This window comes from Oncorhynchus mykiss, chromosome 19 (genome assembly GCF_013265735.2).
Source record: "Oncorhynchus mykiss isolate Arlee chromosome 19, USDA_OmykA_1.1, whole genome shotgun sequence".
In the NCBI taxonomy this organism is placed as follows: Eukaryota; Metazoa; Chordata; class Actinopteri; order Salmoniformes; family Salmonidae; genus Oncorhynchus; species Oncorhynchus mykiss.
In genome coordinates, this window is record NC_048583.1 from 17,738,394 (window position 1) to 17,762,468 (window position 24,075).

The 24,075-nt window shown below is 46.9% G+C and overlaps 2 protein-coding genes across 2 annotated transcripts in view; one reads left to right on the forward strand and one right to left on the reverse strand.

Annotated features, from left to right (window-relative positions):
* Nucleotides 1-2,040: 2,040 nt before the first annotated feature.
* LOC110497448 (thioredoxin-related transmembrane protein 2-B) lies at nucleotides 2,041-11,373 on the forward strand. Its single transcript, XM_021573553.2, has 8 exons — nucleotides 2,041-2,410; nucleotides 3,017-3,077; nucleotides 4,271-4,384; nucleotides 6,203-6,279; nucleotides 6,553-6,659; nucleotides 8,217-8,282; nucleotides 8,417-8,546; nucleotides 9,808-11,373. The coding sequence occupies exons 1-8, from the start codon at nucleotides 2,222-2,224 to the stop codon at nucleotides 9,985-9,987; spliced, it is 924 nt and encodes a 307-aa protein (XP_021429228.1). The 5' UTR covers nucleotides 2,041-2,221; the 3' UTR covers nucleotides 9,988-11,373.
* A 457-nt stretch (nucleotides 11,374-11,830) lies between these two features.
* The window catches only part of zdhhc5a (zinc finger DHHC-type palmitoyltransferase 5a), a 41,342-nt gene continuing 29,097 nt past the window's right edge, over nucleotides 11,831-24,075 (reverse strand). The window contains 5 exon segments of the mRNA XM_036954373.1: nucleotides 11,831-14,164; nucleotides 15,165-15,557; nucleotides 15,559-16,202; nucleotides 20,263-20,375; nucleotides 20,708-20,828. Of these exon segments, the coding sequence (XP_036810268.1) occupies nucleotides 13,936-14,164; nucleotides 15,165-15,557; nucleotides 15,559-16,202; nucleotides 20,263-20,375; nucleotides 20,708-20,828 (1,500 nt within the window). The 3' untranslated portion in view covers nucleotides 11,831-13,935.

Consider the following 24,075-nt stretch of genomic DNA (forward strand, 5'->3'; position numbering starts at 1 on the left):
CAAAATAACAGCCCCCCAGGTGTGGATCCCTTGCTCGCACTACATAAATTTAATTCAACCCCTGAAAACACTCCCACTTGCTGGCCAACAGATTTTCTCTGGGATTTTACATTCAATACTGTTTCCACTGCATCTATCTAAAGCCATGCCTATACATTTGGAGTACCTTTTAATTCGAATTTTCTCAACAGACTCATTAGAACATATGGAGAGAACGGTTCAGAATATTAGGGCTCAAAGAAAGAAAGCCATGTAAATACATGCATGCTTGTCTCATTTTCAGCACCAATTGGTAGATTTAAAAGATACTCTGATCAGTGTATTATTTAGGGTTAGGAAAGTATTAATGAATCATACATTTAAAAAACAGGATTGGAGAGCCTTTACGCACTAAATGTATTGGTGAATCAAAAATACAGTGGTTGGATTCCTCCTGAAAGTAGCCATATTCAATTGTTCAGGTGAGAAAAGTGTACAATGGGGTTGAACAGAAGTCCTATAAATCTACCCTAATAATCCTCACTATTCATGGACTGTGATGACAACGGTCCAGTTCAGTCGTTCTGAACTGTGCACCAGGCTCCAGGTTTAAACTGCTATGTATGGACTGTGCTCCATGATGATTAAAATAGGCTACATGACCCAAATTATTAAACATCTTAGAATATGTTATATGATCCGTAGCCGTGTGTTGGTAAAATCACTGGGGAAGCCAAGCCCCCTCAAAAAAGCCATATTACCAAATGTTTCTGGACACCTGCTTGTCAAACATCTCATTCCAAAATCATGGGCATTAATATGGCGTTGGTCCCCCCCTTTGCTGCTATAACAGCCTCCACTCTTCTGGGAAGACTTTCAACCAGTGGTGTAAAGTACTTAAGTAAAAATACTTGAAAGTACTACCTAAGTAGTTTTTTAGAGTATCTGTATTTTACTTTACTATTTATATGTTTGATTACTTTTACTTTTACTTCACTACATTCCTGAAGAAAATATTGTAATTTTTACTCCATACATTTTCCCTGGCAACCAAAAGTACTCAAATACATTTTGAATGCTCAGAAGGACAGGAAAATTGTCAAATTCATGCACTTTCAAGAGAAAACGTTGTCATCCCTACTGCGTCTGGCCTGGCGGACTCACTAAACACAAATACATATTTTGTTAATAATGTGTTGGAGTGTGACCAGGTGTCAGAGCAGCCCACATATCCCTGCATATGTACAGAGCCCATCTGTAAATAGCTCATCCAACGACCTCATCCCCATACTGTTATTTTTAATTTTTATTTTGCTCCTTTGCACCCCAGTATCTCTACTTGAACATTCATCTTCTGCACATCTATCACTCCAGTGTTTAATTGCTATATTGTAATTATTTCGCCACTATGGCCTGTTTATTGCCTTTCCTCCCTTATCCTACGTCATTTGCGCACACTGTATATAGACTTTTTCTATTCTATTATTGACTGTATGTTTGTTTATTCCATGCGTAACTCTGTGTTGTTGTTTGTGTCGCACTGCTTTGCTTTATTTTGGCTGGGTCGCAGATGTTAAATGAGAACTTGTTCTCTACTAGCCTACCTGGTTAATAAATAAATAAATAAATAAAATGGTGTCATCTGCTTTGCTTAAAATAAGACATTTCAAATTATTTATACTTTTACTTTTGATACTTAAGTATATTTCAGCAATTACATTTACTTTTGATACTTAAGTATATTTAAAACCAAATACACTTAGACTTTTACTCAAGTAGCATTTTACTGGCTGACTTTCACTTTTACTTGAGTAACTTTCTATTAAGGTATCAATACTTTTACTCAAGTATGACATTTGGGTAGTTTTCCCACCACTGGGGGAGTCAGTCGTACAGTACGTACAAATTATTTCCAAAAAGGCATTTTTTTCCCCATATGAAGAAAAGGGAGGAGCCTGGTCTTTCATTAGTCCTTCCTCTTTTGCAAAATGTATACCAATCATCGTTCCTTTGATTTTTTTCAACTGGCCAATCACCACCATTTCACAAAGGAGGCGGGACCATTTCCAAGGATTCGTCCGCAGTGACCTCCGCACCATCCTTCCTCCCCTTTAATTTGCATTGGCCGACTGGAAATCTATCCTGCGAGTCGCATCACGACGAGTTTCGCATTGCTCCGGGCGGCCTCATCTTCTCCTATTCCTCCGGCTGTTTTATTTTATTTGTATATCTAAATTAGAAAATGGCGTTGCTAACACCTCTCCTCGCATTCCTCTACCACTTGCCGCAGGTGTACAAGTGGCTGCTAAAGCCATACTATGTCGCGTCTCTGTTCATGTCAATCGGGTTTCTCATGATCCGCAAGACGCCAGGCATCTGCGAACATCTTTCGACACAACGAGAGGATGGCAATCCCTGCGATTTTGACTGGGTCAGTATTGGATGGTGTAACAAATTGGGATTGAAAAATATAGAGATACGTTAGCTTGACAACGAGCTAGCTAACGTAGCCATCCTATGCTAAATGTGATGACAGAGTGGGGTGTTCCGTTAGCTAGCTGACGCTAGCTACATGAATGGCTATTGCAATTCGATGGGAGTTGGCCTGGGTTCGACATTGAAAAGTGATATAGACTGTAACCCGAACCGAGATCGGAAAGTAGCAGGCAGGTGATGAGACAGAACCGCGCAAAGGGTGAATATACTGGGGAGTTAGCAGGTGCGAACCCCCTCTGAAACTAGGCTACCAGGGCCTTGATTTTTTTTCTCGGGCAGAAAGTGCCACTGCCACCATGAGTGCATGCACCAAAACCACCTTAAAAACAACAGGATGACACCGGCAATGCTGGAGTTAGTGGCAGGCCTTGTTTAGCCTCCTAGCTAGTACTGGAGCCGCAGGTAGCCTAGTGGTTACAGCGTTGGGCCAGTTACCGGAAGGTTGCTGGATCGAATCCCCGAGCTGACAAGGTGGATGCATTCAGACTAGGTATCCACCTTTTTATAAACTGTATGTTTACTCTGTTATCATGTTCCACAGAGAGAAGTGGAGATTCTTATGTTCCTCAGTGCCATCGTCATGATGAAAAACAGAAGAGCTAGTAAGTATCAGCCCTGAACCAGGTTAATCATTAGCAGAGTTGTACCCACCTGTGTTTAACCATTAGAAAACTGCCCCCCCCCCCAGTTGGTTATCACTAGCCACATAGGGTTTTAGAGTTTATTAGTCACATGCACAGGGTCACAGATGTGAAAAGTATGACTAGTGGTGGCTGTTCAGCAGCCTGATGGTCTGGCGGTAGATGCTATTGGTCGTCAGTTTTTGCCATGATGGAAGTGGGGAGAACAGTGTGTCTTGGGTGGCTGAGGTCATAAACCCTGCCTATTTCTACAATTTATCTTCTTAAAATCTGATTTTAACCTTAACCACGCTGCCCACCTTATGCCTATCCCTAAACTTAAATGAAGAACAAAAAAAGCACATTTTTGTTTTGATTTAATGTTTATGATATAGACCATTTTGAAGCTGTTGTATCTATTGGAAACGCCCTCAGTTGGAGCTAGGGGTCTCCTTCAGCAGGCATACATTTTTGTTTTACATGACATGGTTACCATTTCAGTAAAACAAGAAGTACCCACACACATTGCTAGCGAAGTTTCACCTTTGTATCCGCAGGGCTAACATTTCAGACAGTTCAACTTTGTCTGAACAACTCGTTTAGTGTAGAGCCAACGTTTTTTTGGTTTGTTCTGGGTTACTGCTGTATATTGATGTTATTGTTGTAGGTATTCAACCAATCTGCTATGGCAAATGTCTTGTCCACACAGCCCTATTTAAATGAGTAGTTTAGTGTTGTAAACGGACTGTTTTAATAGGTCGTTCATAGGAAGAAATGTCTGTCGACCTTGTGGTGTTTACGTTGCGTTAGCCCTGTTGGCACTCCCTTGGTCTTTCATCTGCCTGTCTCTCCCTCCTTCCTAAAGTGAATCCCTCACTTGTTAGGCCTCAACTACAAACTGTCCCTCTGTCTCAGACTCCAAATAGTTTCTACACTATTCACTTTCTTTTCATATCACTCCTTTATCACTCTATGGTTTTACAAAACTGTTTGTTCTAGTCTTCTATTCCCATCTGTTCTCTCTCAATGTTATTGCTCTTTGTCAATGTTATCATCTTTGTTTCCTCTTCCCCACGTGCACTATTGTCCTCAACCTTCAAATTGTCCTTATTCTAGGCAATAGAATTGTTGTTTTACTCGATTTAACCCCAACTCTCCATCTCTCGTTGTCTCAGTAACGGTGGAACAGCATGTGGGGAACATCATTCTGTTCAGTAAGGTGGCCAACGTTATCCTCTTCTTCAGACTGGACATCCGCATGGGCCTGCTCTACCTCACCCTCTGCATCGGTCAGTACACACACTTGCACTACACAAGGTGTGCATACAAACACACTTTGTTTATACATACACACACATACAGTTGAAGTGGGAAGTTTACATACACTTAGGTTTGAGTCATTAAAACTAGTTTTTCTACCACTCCACAGATTTCCTGTTAACAAACTATAGTTTTGGCAAGTCGGTTAGGACATCTACTTTGTGCATGACACAAGTAATTTTTCCAACAATTGTTTACAGATTATTTAACTTATAATTCACTGTATCACAATTCCAGTATATCAGAAGTTTACATACACTAAGTTGGCTGTACCTTTTAAACAGCTTGGACATTTCTAGAGAATGATGTCATGGTTTTAGAAGCTTCTGATAGGCTAATTGACATCATCTGAGTCAATTGGAGGTGTTCCTGTGGATGTATTTCAAGGCCTACCTTCAAACTCAGTGCCTCTTTGCTTGACATCATAGGAAAATCAGCCAAGACCTCAGAAAACAATTGTTGACCTCCGAAGGTCTGGTTCATCCTGAGGAGCAATTTCCAAACACATGAAGGTACCATGTTCATCTGTACAAACAATAGAACGTGAGTATAAACACCATGGGACCATGCAGCTGTCATACTGCTCAGGAAGGAGACACGTTAGTTTCCTAGAGATTAAAGTATAAATCAATCCCAGAACAACAGCAAAGGACCTTCTGAAGATGCTGGAGGAAACGGGCACAAAAGTATCTATATCCACAGTAAAACGAGTCCTATATCAACATAACCTGAAAGGCCGCTCAGCAAGGAAGCCACTGCTCCAAAACCGCCATAAAAAAAACAAGACTACGGTTTGCAACTGCAATGGGGACAAAGATCGTACTTTTTGAAGAAATGTCCTCTGGTCTGATGAAACAAAAACTGTTTGGCCATAATGACCATTATGTTTGGAGGAAAAAGGGGGAGGCTTGCAAGCCAAAGAATACCATCCCAACTGAAGCACAGGGGTGGCAGCATCATGTTGTGGGGGTGCTGCAGGAGGGACTGGTGCACTAAACAAAATAGATGGCTACATGAGGAATGGAAATGATGTGGATATATTGAAGCAACATCTCAAGACATCAGTCAGGAAGTTAAAGCTTGGTCGCACAATGGGTCTTCCAAATGGACAATGACCCCAAGCATACTTCCAAAGTTGTGGCAAAATGGCTTAAGGACAACAAAGTCAAGGTATTGGAGCGGCCATCACAAAGTCCTGACCTCAATCCTATAGAACATTTGTGGGCAGAATTGAAAAGAAAGCAGGCCTACAAACCTGACTCCGTTACACCAGCTCTGTCAGGAGGAATGGGACAAAATTCACCCAACTTATTGTGGGAGGCTACCCAAAACGTTTGACCCAAGTTAATGAAACAATTTAAAGGCAATGCTACCAAATACTAATGGAGTGTATGTGAACTTCTGACCCACTGGGAATGTGATGAAAGAAATAAAAGCTGAAATAATTCATTCTCTCTACTATTATTCTGACATTTCACATTCTTAAAATAAAGTGGTGATCCTAACTGACCTAAGACAGGGAATTTTTACAAGGATTAATTGTCAGGGATTGTGAAATTTGAGTTTAAATGAATTTGGCTACGGTGTATGTAAACTTCCGACTTCAACTGTACATACATGGATACGGACACACACACACACGCTCCTCTACCGTTGTGGTAATTAATTCAACCGGTAAATGCCTGGTTAGATGACATGACCTATAACCTGATGACCCCTCATTCGGCCCTCTTATTGCCTCGTTACTCTTCCTTCTGCTCACTGACTGGCTGATTTATTTGTTCCAGTGTTCCTGATGACCTGTAAGCCTCCTCTCTACATGGGCCCAGAGTACATCAAGTACTTCAGTGACAAGACCATAGACGTGAGTACCATAGAGTACCTCTTAAGGCTCTACTGTGTAACACCATATTACCATTGCCATAGTAATGGTGTGTGTTAGAGAGAATAACACCGATGGGTGTATCACAAATCATACTTTCACATGATCGCAGAAGATGACACCAGTTAGATTGTTATTGACATTTCAGTTGAAAGTGTGTTTTTATCATGCAATTTCAAAATTGACATTTTCTATCGATTGAAATGTAACGTTTAGTGATATTGATGGCTGACCTTGTGCCCCCGGGGTTTGCAGGACGAGTTGGAGAGGGACAATAGAGTGACGTGGATCGTCGAGTTCTTCGCGAACTGGTCCCCAGAGTGTCAGTCCTTTGCCGCCGTCTACGCAGACCTCTCCCTCAAGTAAGACGACGACTAATCTTCACTCTACACGACAAAAGCCGCCATTTTAATGCATTGCGTCATAAATCCTTGGCTTTAATCTACTATCCTCTCCTGAATTGTGTCACAACAGACCATCTCATATGGCCCTGTTAGGCCAGACAAAATTGATTCACTTTTTAATGGACCCCCCCCTCAGAAAAGTGAGGCGAGCGAGCAGAATAAAATAATGAAATGACATTAAGTGGCTATAAACAATAACAGTACTTTACCACCGTGTCCTAGGTACTTTGTGCAGGCTTCAGGAGTTAGATTATTCCATGGGAAAAGCTACACTATTTTTTTTTTTTTTAAAATAATGCAGATGTTACAATGTTATAACCATGAGAAATGAAACGCGATGGGAGGTATTGCTTGTGACAGTTTCATTATTCCTGATTAAGAAAAAAGAAAGTGCAATCCAATCTCGTAATTGAATGTGATGTATAGGGTAATAGAGTGGACTATTTAAAAAAAAGAAATGTTTTTTTTTTTTATACATCTAATTCAAGAACGATTGACATGAAATAATTGTAATCAAATGAAAATGTTGATGTGTAATAATGAGTTCATTACCTGAATGGATCTCTATAGCCTATAGGCGCTAACAATATATCCATACTAATATGATTAGGCCTTGTAGAAAGAGGGTCTGCCAAATGAACGTAGCATTGGAAACAAATGCATAAATCCAGCCATAGACTATAGCCTATCATCATCAAAATGGAAAAAAAAAAAATTTTATAACATGCCCAATTAGATGCATCAATTTATGTCGATCAAGCTTGGTCAAATTTGAGCCCAGTAACTTCGCTCACCGCATCCTCCTTCGACTGTCTCGTCTGGCGGCCACGAAAACCCCCGACACGATGTGTGTGCGTGCCACTGGCGAGATACTTTGCTCGGCGTCCTAGCTGTTCCTCGGTGGCGCGTCATCGCTTCAAACACATTCTGTCTCGGTTGGCCTACTACTACTGGTGGTACCCGGGTAAAATGCAAGTTATGAATTGCACATCAACATACAGCCGACTCACTTTGATTTCATCAATAATTTTGACTGACATTTGGTTGTTCAAAATACTAGCAGCTTTCACTGCGTCTTTTCTGAGGAAAGCCCTGATCTCTGGCCAGTCAATTAGTTCAATGACATTGTTGTTTCGTCTATTAAATCGCTACTAAATAGATGTGAAAATGGTGCTTTAACCATGAATTGAACCGACTGTTTGTTTATAATGAGGGACGTCCCACGTTTTAAACTGGACACATGAATAGGATGAATTGGAGCTGGCTTCAGCCATGACGGAACGAGGGAGAAATTAAACATCTGCACGTCGCCTGCAGGTGTGAGCGTGTGTGTCTCACTGTCCAACACGAGGCTCGAACATGATCTATCTGAGCGCCTGTTCCGAGCCTGGTTGGTCTCTTGCGCATCAACTTGGGAGAGCAGACCGTGCATTACGAACGAAGCGCCCACATGTCGGTGGTAATACTATTGCTGTGTTTGTTGGGAAATGGATGGGTTTTCTCTCATGGTTACAGGTATAACTGCGCTGGGCTCAAGTTTGGGAAGGTGGACATCGGGCGGTATGGAGACGTGTCTAAGAAGTAGGTCCCTTTTCTCATTCGCCCTCTCTGCGGGTAGATTCTATATTTTTTTAGTGAAGTAGCGTTCTGATTGGACGGCTATGATTTGAAACACCGTTTTAATAGCTTCCCTTCCCTCCATCCCTCTTCTCCAGGTACAAGGTGAGTACCTCTCCCCTCTCCAAGCAGCTGCCCTCGCTGGTGCTGTTCCAGGGGGGCAAGGAGGTGATGAGACGCCCCCAGGTGGACAAGAAGTGTAGGGCCGTGTCCTGGAGCTTCACTGAGGTGAGACGAGTGGCTTCAGAGCAGAACACACACACTCACACGCACCAGGGTTTCCGTTAGCTGATAATGGCAGTGTTTTAGCCAATGAAAAAAAAAAAAGAAAAGGTAAATTAATAGAAAAGCAGATTAATAAAATTGGCACCAGCCTCTCCCCCTGGGAGAGGGAAGAATCCCATTGCGAAATAATGCTTTTTAGCCTATTCATTGATGGAAATGCCAGTAGACTGGTCATACTTATCGGTCTATAAGTTAATTTGCATAACTTTGTGTACAGTATATTCATTGTGTATTTTATCACACGCGTATAGGATGCAGAGCCTTTGAGTCTAAAAATCTGTCGGCCACGGCGAGAGCTGCTGCCACAGCATCTCAGACAGCAAATGCATAAATGGGCAATGGAAGGTCGTGCTTTTAAGTGCGTCGCACACCACTTTGCAATAAGCTGGAGGCAGGATGCATTTTTTTGAAAACGTATGCTTAATCGAAACCTGAACACTTTAATGCATGTCTTGACCTTGCTTCAAAGTAGCCTAGTCAAAGTCCGACCATATCTGTGGAGGCAATTATTTTATATCAGCATTCTTTCATTGACCAGTAGCCAAAGGCAAAATCCTGGCCGTGTTAGCAACCCAGAGCTAGTTGTTGGATATTAGATCCCCCTCTATCTAAATTTTTCCATCTCCGTCACATGAAACGGCTCGCGTGTGCAGTGCCCTTTTGACAACGGTGTTTCCCCCTCTAATTGCATTGTGGAACATTTTGTGCTAAACGTTCTGATCAGTTGCGTCGGACTCATTGCTTAAACTTAGCCTAAGCTTACTGGTTGTATGAATTTGGGATCTTACCGTCCCACAACTGTCCCAGAGTCTGTTTTGGAATAGGTTCATTCTTTCTCGACAAGCTGATTTTAATAGAATAGGTCAACTTTTCTGCTATGCGTGACAGTCGATTTGACGTGGGGTCGTGATTCTGCTGTTCGTTACCCGTCTCGCTGTTGTTCTAACATCCTCAGTGCCCATCAGAATTTGGGTAAGAAGGACCTCACCTCGTGGCGTCCTCAACTTGCATGTTCTGTTAATATGAACGACCATATTCAAAATGTGATTTCTGTCTTTTTCTGAGCGCCGCGTGTGGACGGTTAAGCACCCAATGGATATACGTCCCGTCAATTTCTCAAATGTCCTGTAAATGGAAAAAATGCTGCCGGTCTAAATGTCCGGAAACTCTGACATGCACACGCTCTCTATCTCACTCTCAACAGGAGAACATCATCCGGGAGTTCAACCTGAACGAGCTCTACCAGAAGTCCAAGAAACTCAACAAGTCCAAGGGAGACCGGGGCGACAAGATCAACGAATCCCAGTTCCCGCCCGTGCCCGAAGAGGAGGAGCCCGAGGTCGACGCCCAGGAGGAGGAGACGGAGACCAAGAAGGACAAATAGAATTGTCGGGGGTAGCGGCCTCTGAAGAACGGCGTGGCGTCTCATTGGGACTAGGTGGCGTTATGCTGATGACGGAGGGGGTGTGCTGTTCGATCGAGGGAACAAACATGATTGTTATGAGTCCTTTTTATTGTTTTGCTATATACTGTATGCAACAAGATTTGAGTTGCAAAATAATTGTATTATGATGATTAACTCCATATTAACTCATTTAAATCTACACTGTACGGTTCGATTTTTACGTCTCTCCATCGCACCTATGACAGTTATGTTGATCTTTCCACCAGTTCCCTGGAGGACCTCTATGCTCATCATTGGGTGCGTCCCAAATGGCATTCTATTATCTAATACAGTGCAATACTACAAAGTAGTGCACTAATATAGGGAGAAGGGTGTACTTTATGACTTAAACAATTTGAGTGCATTTGATTTGACGCTTAATCTTGGCACACTACAACGATGCACTCCGTTCATAGTGTTTCACTCGATTTAGAACTTGTCCCATTTGGGATATGAGAGTGGATTTACACTCTGTCCAGTCCATGCTTGGTGTGGCCAAAGTTACCTTGGCTTTTGGGGGAAATGGCAACCGATTCCCTTTTGTAGTGCACTAGTCAAAAGTAGTGATATGGTGCCATTGAGCCGGCAATGTTTCATATTGGACCAACATTTGAGCATTGGCTCAAATGTCTCCTTCATTAGCCAATTGCTGTCAAAGGCTCTTTGCTGCATGTCTACTCTATTGGCTAAGCATTTCACGCCATCTACCTACCTCCAACTGGGTCCATAATGATAAGGTAGGGGGTGTGTGTATATATGAACCACGGCCTCTGTCCCAAAATGCTGTCTTTGAGAGGGAATTTAGAAAAAAATATTAGCAAGTGTTTTTGTTTATTTTCCTTCCATAATAGTGATTTGTGAGTTCTTTTGTCACCTAATCATAGTTTTCAGTTCAAGATGATGCTGATTGGAAAGTTGAGGATGGAGAGCGTTTGGCTATTAATGCTAATTCCATGTGAGAACTAGACCAGTGTTTTTTTGTTGTCCTGGCAATAGCTAGAATTACATTTTTACTTTCAAAAGCTCCCATTTCAGGGCTGGCTTCTGTCTAAACACTCTTTTTTTTTTTTACCCAGTTGTCATTTTGTGAATTGTTGACTAAACACATTTTTACACCAGTGCAGAGAGAATTGTGTAAATTGAGGTGAAGTAGCAGAACATTTGACCCGTTTGACATTCCCTTGGTTACTGTAGAATCCTGCTGTCTCAACGTTGCGTTCAGAATGTGTCGATTGATTCTGTGTGTGTGCCTCCTGCTTGATATGAAACCCCTAGGGGCGTCTGACTTTTTTTTTTATGCAATAAAAGTGTACATTATTAAATTCAGTCTAATTTACATTTTAAATCGCGCAACAGTAATATAATCACATAAGCGTCTTTATCATGAACGTTATGGTGCCACAATATTCACAACCTGCATTTTGGCGCCACCTTCTGATACATTGTGGTAGTGACGGCATTTAAAGAGTTACGGAAGGAGGTGAGACATGAAGCTGAGCTCCATCAGTGGCGGTTTCCTCTCTACTTACAGGCACCACTGACTGACGTAAACACCACAATCAATCTCTGTCCCCTCTATATCTTGTGTGGAAGAAATGTTGTGAGGTGCATGAAAATCTACTGTAACTGAGTCATCTTAACTGACCGATTTAAGTAACCGTACATTATCTTTTCATAGCCGGTGTGGAAACCTTCGGTTCTACTCAATGTGTAGCAAGTAGCCTGTGTTCTGCATTACCAGACATAAGACACTTCAACTACAAGCAGAACAAAGCACACTGCCTTTGGTTTTAAATACTTTATTACCAATGCTCAAACACTCACAGACGCACACGCCCACACACACAGCTATATAGTACATATCTTTTTATTTATTTTTATTTCAAAACACCCAAGTCCCGGGCTCGTACTTGTCTAAACATCTGCAAGGGCATTGGCTGTTCCTGATGGCAGTCAAACGTCTTTGCCTTATTGGGCGACGTGCTCTTTTAGTCCTAGCCCATTTAGTTTCATTCTACTCTCCTGACTGGTCAAACAAACTGTCGGTTTATAGCAATGCCCTGTAAATTGTCCTAAAAATCTTGCAAAGGAAAGTAAAAAATAAATATAAAAAGGATGTTACTGACTTTTTTTCAGCTGTCCATCTCATTGGTTTAACCGTTAACGAATAAAAGAGTAGGCTGAAATGAATCTCTTGCTCTCTACGGATTGGTCACGGCAAAGCATGTGATCCTCGCTAGTTTCCAGATAGGTCAGCTAGTGGCAACCGGAGACGTCATTATCTGGACCAATAAAACGAAACATTGGTTGTGTGTGTTATGGCTCCCTATTCCTTATAGGTCCTGGTCAAAAGTGGTGCACTATATAGTGAATAGGGTGCCATTTCAGACAAATTATTACAAAGCTCAGAAGTAAACAACCAGAAGGTACAACGATAACTTGTCTCTGAAATATGCCCCACGAGAAGTCGAGTGGTTTACTGTGTATCAAAGGACTTTAAAATGCTACATGGCCTTTTATCATATACATTGGTTCCCATTAGCTGAACCATATAACAATTGTCCAGCTACTCTCTTTGGCGGGAAGACTCAAAACCCAGCCTCTGATTGGCTGGTGCAGCCATCAATACAACTGAGCCGCGCTCTAGCGCTAAAATCGGAACTAGGAAACTGACATTTTCGACGCGGCACTTGTTAGCCAGTTAGAAATGTCCAAGTTCCGACTAGAACATGAACACGGCAACAGTTTTCCCCTGTTTTGGTTACAATTCTGAAATTAACTCAAACCAGAAAAACCCCTTTCAGGCCATTCAAAAAAATATTGATCTTATCAACAGCTATATATATATAGAGAGAGAAATTCATATAAAATAACATTTTGAAATTAAATATGTAAAATAAAAAAAATAAAAAACACTTATCTTCTTGATTTTCAAGGCCATTGCTCTAAAGTTTGTTTAGAAAAGGCCGCTCCATCTTTAAAGTACAGACCCAGCGATATATATATTTTTTAACCATTCCATTGGTCCTTAAGAAAAATCTCCACCCACCCGGGGCACTGAGCCGGGCAAAACGAACTCTACCAATGACCCTGCCGTCTACTACAGTTTAGCATCTCCATTTCTGATTGGTCGAGAGAGAATGGCAGCGAGATCACTAGCCAATCACAGTGGTCAATAGTGGCCGGAGCGTGCCACTGTAACCTTTAAATGCCACTGATTGGAGGAAATCACCATAAATTCCAAACCATATAATTCTGTACAGAGAATGAATCATTACACATTTATGAATGAATGAAAGTACATTTCTTTTCTTAAAAAAAAAAAGACTTTACCCAGGCAGCCCAATTAAGATTTATTTTGCTCAATCAGATCCTTTTACATCAGCTCTTTTTCAGAGCTGATCTGATTGGTAAAAAAAAAAAAGATCAGAATCCAGTTGCCTGTGTAAACGCAGCCATATTGATCTTCCTTGTTTTATCCAATAAAAGGCAAACCCAGTCATAACTGTCACTCAATCATTCCCACAGAGTTCAACCCGTCCAGAAATTGGTGGATTGTCAAAGAGTCCCGCCTCTTAAGGGGTATAATTGGATCCCTTGGCCCATACGCCCACAATGTCATAATGGTGCATTGTGTTCTTGAATGTGACTGGTTAAACAACTTCCTCCCGATTAGTTCTGTAGTTCCTTGACTGGAGGTCTCTGAATGAGAGAGGAAGTCCGGAGTCCATCGCATTTGGAAGAAGAGCAACTTTTAAAACGTCTGTTCATTAAAAGCTTTCCTCTCTCCTGAAGGGCCCGAGAGGCAGAAATATCATCAGTCCATCTCTGACCCCTCCTTCACCTCCAACGCCTGACACCATTAGTCGGAGTGGCCGCCCGTCAAACTCAGACTGAAATCTCATAGGTGGTCCCGCCGACGCCCGTCACCTTCTTCACCCCGCCCCCCAGCTTGTGGGCGGGGCTCTGGGTGTTTCCAGGGCTGGGATAGGCCTGTCCGGGGCGAGTGGACATGCTGATTGGGTGAGAGGGGGAGGAAGGGGTGGAGCCTGAGGAGGAAAGGGAGGACCTGGGCTGCCCGTTCGTCCGGCTGAGCAACTTCATCTGAATCTCATCCCTGGATAGAGAGAACGAGAGATGGGAGGGAAAGAAGGATTAGTTAAGACGTTGGAGAGAAAGAGCACACACTCGTAGTGTGTGTACTAAATGGCACCCTATCCCCTATATAGTGTACTACTTTTCACCAGGGCCCCCCAAAAATGCCTCTATTCACTATAGGGAATAGTGTGCCATTGTGGAAGCATTCATAATCAATCGATAGGATATGTCCACATCATGCAGGGGTGACCAAGGGCTGGTACATTACAGGTGTCGTCCACTGTAATCCTATAGTCAAACAGAGGGACTTCATGCTGGACAACGGTAACACACACACACACACACACACACGGAGGAGGATGAAACACATCCACAACTACATCGATAACACAACCGCGATCAATGAAAGACAAAATGCACTTTGAGACGAAAGAAAACATGGACTGCCTGCATCCCTCGGTTCCCTAAATGCTGCGCCTTTGGACCAGAAACTGGTCAACGGTAGTACACCATATAGGGAATAGCAAGTCATTACATAACATGTCATGTATTGTGACACAGCAACATGTTTCATGGCAGAGACCTGGACAGTCTTTACACCCGTCACATAACAAAGGGAACCAGGACAGGTGATGGGGAGAGGCAAGGGACAGACAACGACTAAATGGAACAACTGCAGTAGCTGGAAACAGACCGTTTCCGAGACAAAACGGGCACGTACCAAATGGCAACATATTCCCTATAGAGTGCACTACTTCTCACCAGAGCCGCGGTCAAAAATAGTGCACTCCATAGGGAATAGGGTGCCATTTAGAACTGAAAAAGAAAGAAAAGAAACAGAAGCAGTGAAGAGAAGACGCACCGACTCTACAGACGAGTGGAAAACAGACGAGGGGGGGGGGGAAGAGGTAAAGGAACTCACAGGAGCCTGGGAGGAGGAGGAAGAAGAGGAGGAAGAGAAGGAGGAGAAGGAGGCAGCGGGCTGCAGTCAGTCAGTGAAGAGCAGAGCCGTTACTCACTTAGGTGCCTGGATCCCGCCCCCCCCTCCCCCTCCCCCTCCGGCCGACGCCTTGCGCACCATCCGGTACTGCATCTCCGCCGCCGCCGCCGAAGAGTACGACAGAGACTTCCCCAGCGGCGGGGGGTGGGGGGAGCGCGGGGGGTGTGTGGAGGGGGCCAGGGTGGTGTCCGTGGACCGGGTGCGATACGGGTAGTGGTGGGGGGCGGCCGAGTCGGACAGGAGCGGGGGCCGGGAGAAGCGGGGGGGTCTGGAGCTATGGCTGCTGTGGTGGTGGTGGTGGTGGTGTGGGTGGGGGGGTTGGGGGGCCGCGGAGGAGGGAGGGGGCTGAGAGTGGTGGGAGTGGGAGTGCGATTCCTGGAGGAGTCGCTCCCTCTCAGGGGGAGGCGGGGGGGGAGGAGGAGGAGGAGGCGCGGAGATAGTGAGCGCGGTGTGGGGAGGAAAGGAGGGCTACGGAAGAGGCGGAGGGCTGGTGGAGCTCTGCGTCTCTCTGCTGGCTGAGTTGGGCCGACATGTAGGGGGAGGAGTAGCCCAGGACGGGGGGCGGGGCGGGGGTACGGTGGCGCCCAGGCGACATGTCGGGTGCGGCTGACTCAAAGTCGGGGCTCTCGGAGGGCGTGAGCAGGCTGTCATACGATAGGCTGCCGTTGCGCGGAGGAGGCGTCTGATTGGCCAGGCTCTTGTAGCTCGTGGAGGTCGTAGCCTCGGAGATGTGGGCCGCATTGTGGGCGGAGCCAGAACGCACGCTGGAAGAACGGGAAGCCCCTCCCCCTCCACTGGAAGATAGAACCGTTGGGTCTGAAAAGGAGGGGTAGGAACGTCCCCCTAGGGAGTAACCGGGGATACCGCCACCCCCTGACCCTGGTGCCCCCCCTACTGACCCCCCTCCTCCGGGTCTGTCTCCACCTCCTCCCAATCCTCCTCCCCCTCTCTCCCCTGGGGCCTCTCTCCCATCCAGGCTGGGTTCAGAGCGGAAGCCAGGCTGCTGGCTGGACTGGAGCAGAGAAGACGACTCCTTTAGACTGTCCCCTCGACTCATCTGGTGGGGAGAGAGAGAGAGGGAGAGGAAGAGAGACGGAGAGAGAGAGAGGCCCAGAGAGAGAGACACAGAAAGAGAGACACAGAGAGAGAGAGAGAGACACAGAGAGAGACACAGAGAGAGACACAGAGAGAGACACAGAGAGCGAGAGAGAGAGAGAGAGACACACAGAGAGAGAGACAGAGAGAGAGAGACAGAGAGAGAGAGACAGAGAGAGAGAGAGGGAGAGAGAGATGGAGAGACGGAGAGAGAGAGAGAGAGGCCCAGAGAGAGAGAGAGAGAGAGAGACACAGAAACAGAGACACAGAGAGAGAGAGAGAGAGACACAGAGACACAGAGAGAGACACAGGGAGAGACACAGAGAGAGAGACAGAGACAGAGAGCGAGAGAGAGAGAGACACACAGAGAGAGAGACAGAGAGAGAGAGACAGAGAGAGAGAGAGGGAGAGAGAGAGAGAGATGGAGAGAGAGGGAGAGAGGGAGAGAGAGGGAGAGAGAGAGAGAGAGTGAGGTGGAGGGAGAGATGAAGAGAAAGAAGAGCCAGAGAGGAAGAGGGAGGGGGAAAAAAGAGGGAGAGAAGATAAGTCGTGTTAACTCTTTCCTTGTCATTGAATCCCACACTGGAAAGTGGAATGAGAATTGGATGTCCAAATGTACAGACAGCACTAGGCCACTACCAATAAAACCACAGTGGGGAAAAACCAGGTCGAACGAGGGAACAACTCTTTCAGACCAGATGCATGGGCTTCACTATTCACTACACACAAGGGGTCTGCAAGGGGGAAGAATATAGGGGCCTAGAGCTTTTAGAATGCCCACGTGGCTTCTGTTACAGTATGTTGTCTTTACAACACACAGGACAGAAAATTAAACACACACACACAGTATATGTAGCCAGGTGGCTGTGGGATGGGGGGGTGACATGTGTGCCCAGTGAAACAACAAGCTTGTGTCTCAAATGGCACCCTAGTCCACATTTAGTGCACTACTTTTGATCAGGGCTCTGAGGGGGGGGAGGCACCTGATAAAGAGCTCCTGACACATGGGGGTTGTTTCCCAAATGGCACCCTACCCCCTACCTAGTGCACTATTTATGACCAGAGCCATACCAGGGGACCTGGTCAAAAAGTAGTGCACTTTATAAGGCAGGGATGGTGTTCGCAATTGCAGGTGGGTATGCGCACCTATACAACCCCCAAAACATTATAGTAGCCCCCCTTGGCAGCAGCTAAGCTTGCGCAATTCTACCACAGGTGGTTGGTGGCATCCTTAATTCGGGAGGACGGGCTCATGTTAATGGCAGGAGCGGGAAATCAGTGGAACAGTATCAAATACATCAAACACATGGTTTGCCATTCCATTGGCTCCGTTCCAGACAGCATTATGAGCCGTCCTCCCCTCAGCAGCCTCCACTGAATTCTACACATTTTGCAATGGGGCAGAGAGAAGTTTTTTTGCAATTGAATAACTAATTTCATACAATTCTACTCATTTTGCCATGAGGCGTAGAGGAATGTTTGCACTTTTTAATATGATATCGAATTCGACCATGATAACAAGTTTAGATAGCTGGCCGCTATACAAACTTAGCAATCTGAATTTTTTTTTGGACTGAATATCAGTAACTGACACAACAAGAGAAAAACTGCTGATGCACGACCAAATTACGATACTGCACCTTGTGTATTCTACTATTCTAACTCTCAACAGTAAGTTGAGACCCAGACTGAGTCCCCCCCTCAAAAAAAAAAAATATATATTTGTTTTGCTGGTCCCTTCAAAAGGCCTGCTGCGGCCAGTTGCCCAGTATATCCCTGTTATAGGGGATAGGGTGTCATGGTTGTTGTTGTACTGAGCCTAAAGGAGGCTTGTGAGGCTCTGCCTGTTCGACTGTGCACCTTGATGCCCTCTTGTGGAGAAAACGTCAAACAGCAGCTGGGCCATTGTGTGATACGGCCGGTTGTGACACAGCCCGGGACGCCTCCAGCACTGAGATGCAGTGCCTTAAACCACTGCGCCACCCGGGATTCCAGAATTGATGTAAGTGAATTATGGTCAGATTGTGTGACGTATAGGAAACACACCATACATGGGAAATAGGACAAATACAATGTGTTACAATGTGTTAATTAACTACCACAGTGTCTCCTGACCCCTCCTGTCTCAGCCTCCAGTATTTATGCTGCAATAGTTTATGTGTCGGGGGGCTAGGGTCAGTCTGTTATATCTGGAGTACTTCTCCTGTCTTATCTGGTGTCCTGTGTCAATTTAAGTATGCTCTCTCTAATTCTCTCTTTCTTTCTCTCTCTCGGAGGACCTGAGCCCTAGGACCATGCCTCAGGACTACCTGGCATGATGACTCCTTGCTGTCCCCAGTCCACCTGCTCCAGTTTCAACTGTTCTGCCTGCGGCTATGGAATCCTGACCTGTTCACCGGACGTGCTACCTGTCCCAGACCTGCTGTTTTCAACTCTCTAGAGACAGCAGGAGTAGTAGAGATACTCTTAATGATCGGCTATGAAAAGCCAACTAACATTTACTCCTGAGGTGCTGACATGTTGCACCCTCGACAACCACTGTGATTATTATTATTTGACCATGCTGGTCATTTATGAACATTTTAACATCTTGGCCATGTTCTGTTATAATCTCCACCCGGCACAGCCAGAAGAGGACTGGCCACGCCTCATAGCCTGGTTCCTCTCTAGGTTTCTTCCTAGGTTCTGGCCTTTCTAGGGAGTTTTTCCTAGACACTGTGCTTCTCCACCTGCATTGCTTGCTGTTTGGGGGTTTTAGGCTGGGTTTCTGTACAGCACTTTGAGATATCAGCTGACGTAAGAAGGGCTTTATAAATCAATTTGATTTGATACCACAAAATCTTTCTACAAGGAGAAATTGCTCGGGGAGAATCTCTTCTGCAACGGCGTGGGGAGAGGTACAGGCTAAAAGATGACACACAAGGTTGGGTAACAAGACATAAGAAAAGACATTCAAAATAAATAAAAAATAAATAAATACTCCTGCATTCACTTACTGATACTGTTCAACTGAAAGCCACTGAGTAACCAATCAAAAGGCGGGAAAAGAAGCCACAAGTAAAAACAGAGACGCATGAACAAATCAGAACAAATCAAAACGATTAAAGACAGACAGGTACGCAGCCAATGAGAACCCTGATATGTGAAATATTAAGCAGAGTCAGAGAGAACAGTGTGTGTGTGTGTTACCGGAGTAGAGAGAACAGTGTGTGTGTGTTACCGGAGTAGTTTGACATGGATCATACCTCACACAGCACGCACATACTCTTTCAGACACATACAAACACTCTCACACGTAATCACACAGAGACACACACACACACACACTCTCATACGTAATCACACAGAGACACACACACTCTCACACGTAATCACACAGAGACACACACACACTCTCACACGTAATCACACAGAGAAACACACACACACTCTCACATGTAATAACAGAGACACACACACACACTCTCACACAGAGACACACACACACACTCACACGTAATCACACAGAGACACACACACACGTAATCACACAGAGACACTCACACACACACTCTCACACACACTCTCACACAGAGACACACACACACACTCTCACACGTAATCACACAGAGACACACACACACTCTCACACGTAATCACACACACACACGTAATCACACAGAGACACACACACACTCACACGTAATCAAACAGAGACACACACACTCTCACACGTAATCACACAGACACACACTCTCACGCGTAATCACACAGAGACACACACACACTCTCACACGTAATCACACAGAGACACACACACACACGTAATCACACAGAGACCCACACACACTCTCACACGTAATCACACAGCGACACACACACTCTCACATGTAATCACACAGACACAAACACACGTAATCACAGACGCACACACACTCTCACACATAATCACACAGAGACACACACACACACACTCTCACACGTAATCACACAGAGACACACAAGCTAGCTGGTTGGCATTAAGACAGTGGGTGTTTTGTTACCTGGTTGGCGTAGGCATGAGTGAGGGCAGTGTGGTTCTTTCCCGGGCTGCTATAGGTCGGCCTGTACTTATACATGGTGGGTGTGGGCGGGGCTTTGCTCAGAAGACTACTCTCTGTGGAGAGAGGGAGAGGAAAAGAGCGAGAGCCTTAAATAAATTCACTCGGGGTACGTCATTGTTATCGTACGTAAACTTAGCTGGCAAAAATGAAATGTAAGTTGACTGATAGCACACTGTCATTCACAGCAACAACCTGGGCCGTGTTCATTAGGCACCAAACGGAAGATGACAAACGGAAACAGAGAGGGACTACCTGAACTTGTCCCAACCGAAAACGCTTGTTTACCTTCTCCGTTGTGAAACGTTTCCCTACACTGAGTAGTAATGAACACAACTCTGGTGAACTGAGCGTGTGTTTCAATGCGAGTGTGTGTTTGTGTACGTACCCTCTGTGTGTTGTTCCTGGTGGCCTCTGGACAGGCCGGGGTACCTGAGCTCTGGTTTGGGGGGAGGAGGAGGCTCCGCATCACACGACTGACTCTCCATCATCTCCAGACTGCTTTTAGACTGAGTGAGATAGAGGGAGAGAGAGACGGAGAGAGAGGGTGGGAGACGGAGAGAGGGTGGGAGAGAGAGAGAGAGAGAGGGTGAGAGAGTGGGAGAGAGAGAGGGTGGGAGAGAGAGAGAGAGGGTGGGAGAGAGAGAGGGCGGGAGAGAGCGAGGGCGGGAGAGAGAGAGAGAGGGTGGGCGGGAGAGAGAGAGAGGGTGGGCGAGAGAGAGAGAGGGTGGGCGAGAGAGAAAGGGTGGGCGAGAGAGAGAGAGGGTGGGAGAGAGAGAGAGAGAGAGGGGGGGAGAGAGAGATGGAGAGAGAGATGGGGAGGGTGGGAGAGAGGGAGACGGAGAGAGAGAGAGAGAGAGAGGGTGGAGAGAGAGAGAGAGGGTGGGAGAGAGAGAGAGAGGAAGGGTGGAGAGAGGGAGAGAGAGGAAGGGTGGGAGAGAGGGAGAGAGAGGAAGGGTGGGAGAGAGATGGAGAGAGAGGAAGGGTGGGAGAGAGAGAGATGAGAGAGGGTGGGAGAGAGAGAGAGAGAGAGAGAGAGGGTGGGAGCGAGAGAGACGGAGAGAGAGAGAGGGTGGGAGAGAGGGAGAGAGAGAGAAGGAGAGAGAGGGGAGTGGGAGAGAAGAGACGGAGAGAGAGGGAGGGTGGGAGAGAGAGCGAGAGAGGGTGGGGGAGAGAGAGAGAGACGGAGAGAGAGCGACGGAGAGAGAGGGTGAGAGAGAGACGGAGAGAGAGAGAGGGGGGAGAGAGAGAGGGAGAGAGAGAGGGTGAGAGAGAGAGAGGGAGAGAGAGAGGGTGGGAGAGAGGGAGAGAGAGAGAGCGAGAGAGAGAGGGTGGGAGAGAGAGAGAGGGTGGGAGAGAGAGAGAGAGGGTGGGAGAGAGAGAGAGTGGGAGAGAGAGAGAGTGGGAGAGAGAGAGTGGGAGAGAGAGAGAGTGGGAGAGAGAGTGGGAGAGAGAGAGGGTGGGAGAGAGAGAGAGGGGGGGGGAGAGAGAGAGAGGGTGGGAGAGAGAGAGAGGGTGGGAGAGAGACGGAGAGAGAGAGAGGGTGAGAGAGAGACGGAGAGAGAGAGAGGGTGGGAGAGAGAGAGGGAGAGAGGGTGGGAGAGAGGGAGAGAGAGACGGAGAGAGAGAGGGTGGGAGAGAGGGAGAGAGAGAGAGCGAGAGAGAGAGAGGGTGGGAGAGAGAGAGAGAGGTGGGAGAGAGAGAGAGGGTGGGAGAGAGAGAGAGAGAGCGAGAGAGAGAGTGGGAGAGAGAGAGAGAGAGAGTGGGAGAGAGAGGAGAGTGGGAGAGAGAGAGAGAGGGTGGGAGAGAGAGAGAGAGAGGGTGGGAGAGAGAGAGAGATAGAGAGAGGGTGGGAGAGAGAGAGAGGGTGGGAGAGAGAGGGGGTGGGTGGGAGAGAGAGGGTGGGTGGGAGAGAGAGAGGGGGGGAGAGAGAGGGTGGGAGAGAGAGAGAGAGGGTGGGAGAGAGAGAGAGAGAGAGGGTGGGAGAGAGAGAGAGAGAGAGATAGGGGAGAGGGTGGGAGAGAGAGAGACGGAGAGAGAGAGGGTGGGAGAGAGGGAGAGACGGAGAGAGAGCGAGAGGGTGGAGAGAGAGAGAGAGGGTGGGAGAGAGAGAGAGGGTGGGAGAGAGAGAGAGAGGGTGGAGAGAGAGGGTGGGAGAGAGAAAGAGAGATAGGGGAGAGAGAGAGAGCGAGAGAGAGATAGGGGAGAGAGAGAGAGAGCGAGAGAGAGAGGGTGGGAGAGAGAGAGAGAGTGGGAGAGAGAGAGAGAGAGAGAGAGTGGGGGAGAGAGAGAGAGTGGGAGAGAGAGAGAGAGAGGGTGGGAGAGAGAGAGATGGAGAGAGAGGGTGGGAGAGAGAGAGAGGGTGGGAGAGAGAGAGAGAGGGTGAGAGGGAGAGAGAGGGTGGGAGAGGGAGAGAGAGGGTGGGAGAGAGAGAGAGGGTGGGAGAGAGAGAGAGGGTGGGAGAGAGAGACGGAGAGAGAGAGAGGGTGGGAGAGAGGAGGAGAGAGAGGGAGGGTGGGAGAGAGACGGAGAGAGGGTGGGAGAGAGGGGAGAGAGAGAGACGGAGAGAGAGAGACGGAGAGAGAGGAGGGTGGGAGAGAGAGAGATGGAGAGAGAGAGGGGGAGGGGGGGAGAGAGAGACGAGAGAGAGGGAGGGTGGGAGAGAGACGGAGAGAGGGGAGGGTGGGAGAGAGAGAGAGTGGGAGAGAGAGAGAGAGTGGGAGAGAGAGAGAGTGGGAGAGAGAGAGAGTGGGAGAGAGAGAGGGTGGGAGAGAGAGAGAGGGGGTGGGAGAGAGAGAGAGGGTGGGAGAGAGAGAGAGGGTGGGAGAGAGACGGAGAGAGAGAGAGGGTGAGAGAGAGACGGAGAGAGAGAGAGGGTGGGAGAGAGAGAGGGAGAGAGGGTGGGCGAGAGGGAGAGAGAGACGGAGAGAGAGAGGGTGGGAGAGAGGGAGAGAGAGAGAGCGAGAGAGAGAGGGTGGGAGAGAGAGAGAGAGGGTGGGAGAGAGAGAGAGGGTGGGAGAGAGAGAGAGAGAGCGAGAGAGAGAGTGGGGAGAGAGAGAGAGAGAGTGGGAGGAGAGAGAGAGAGAGTGGGGGAGAGAGAGAGAGAGGGTGGGAGAGAGAGAGAGATAGAGAAGAGGGTGGGAGAGAGAGAGAGGTGGGAGAGAGAGGGAGGGGGTGGGTGGGAGAGAGAGGGTGGGGGGGAGGGAGAGAGAGAGGGTGGGAGAGAGAGGGTGGGAGAGAGAGAGAGAGGGTGGGAGAGAGAGAGAGAGAGAGAGGGTGGGAGAGAGAGAGAGAGAGAGATAGGGGAGAGGGTGGGAGAGAGAGAGACGGAGAGAGAGAGGGTGGGAGAGAGGGAGAGACGGAGAGAGAGCGAGAGGGTGGGAGAGAGAGAGAGGGTGGGAGAGAGAGAGAGGGTGGGAGAGAGAGAGAGGGTGGGAGAGAGAGGGTGGGAGAGAGAAAGAGAGATAGGGGAGAGAGAGAGAGCGAGAGAGAGATAGGGGAGAGAGAGAGAGCGAGAGAGAGAGGGGGGGGAGAGAGAGAGAGAGAGTGGGTGGGAGAGAGAGAGAGAGAGAGTGGGGGAGAGAGAGAGAGAGAGTGGGGGAGAGAGAGAGAGTGGGAGAGAGAGAGAGAGAGGGTGGGAGAGAGAGAGATGGAGAGAGAGGGTGGGAGAGAGAGAGAGGGTGGGAGAGAGAGAGAGAGGGTGGGAGAGGGAGAGAGAGGGTGGGAGAGGGAGAGAGAGGGTGGGAGAGAGAGAGA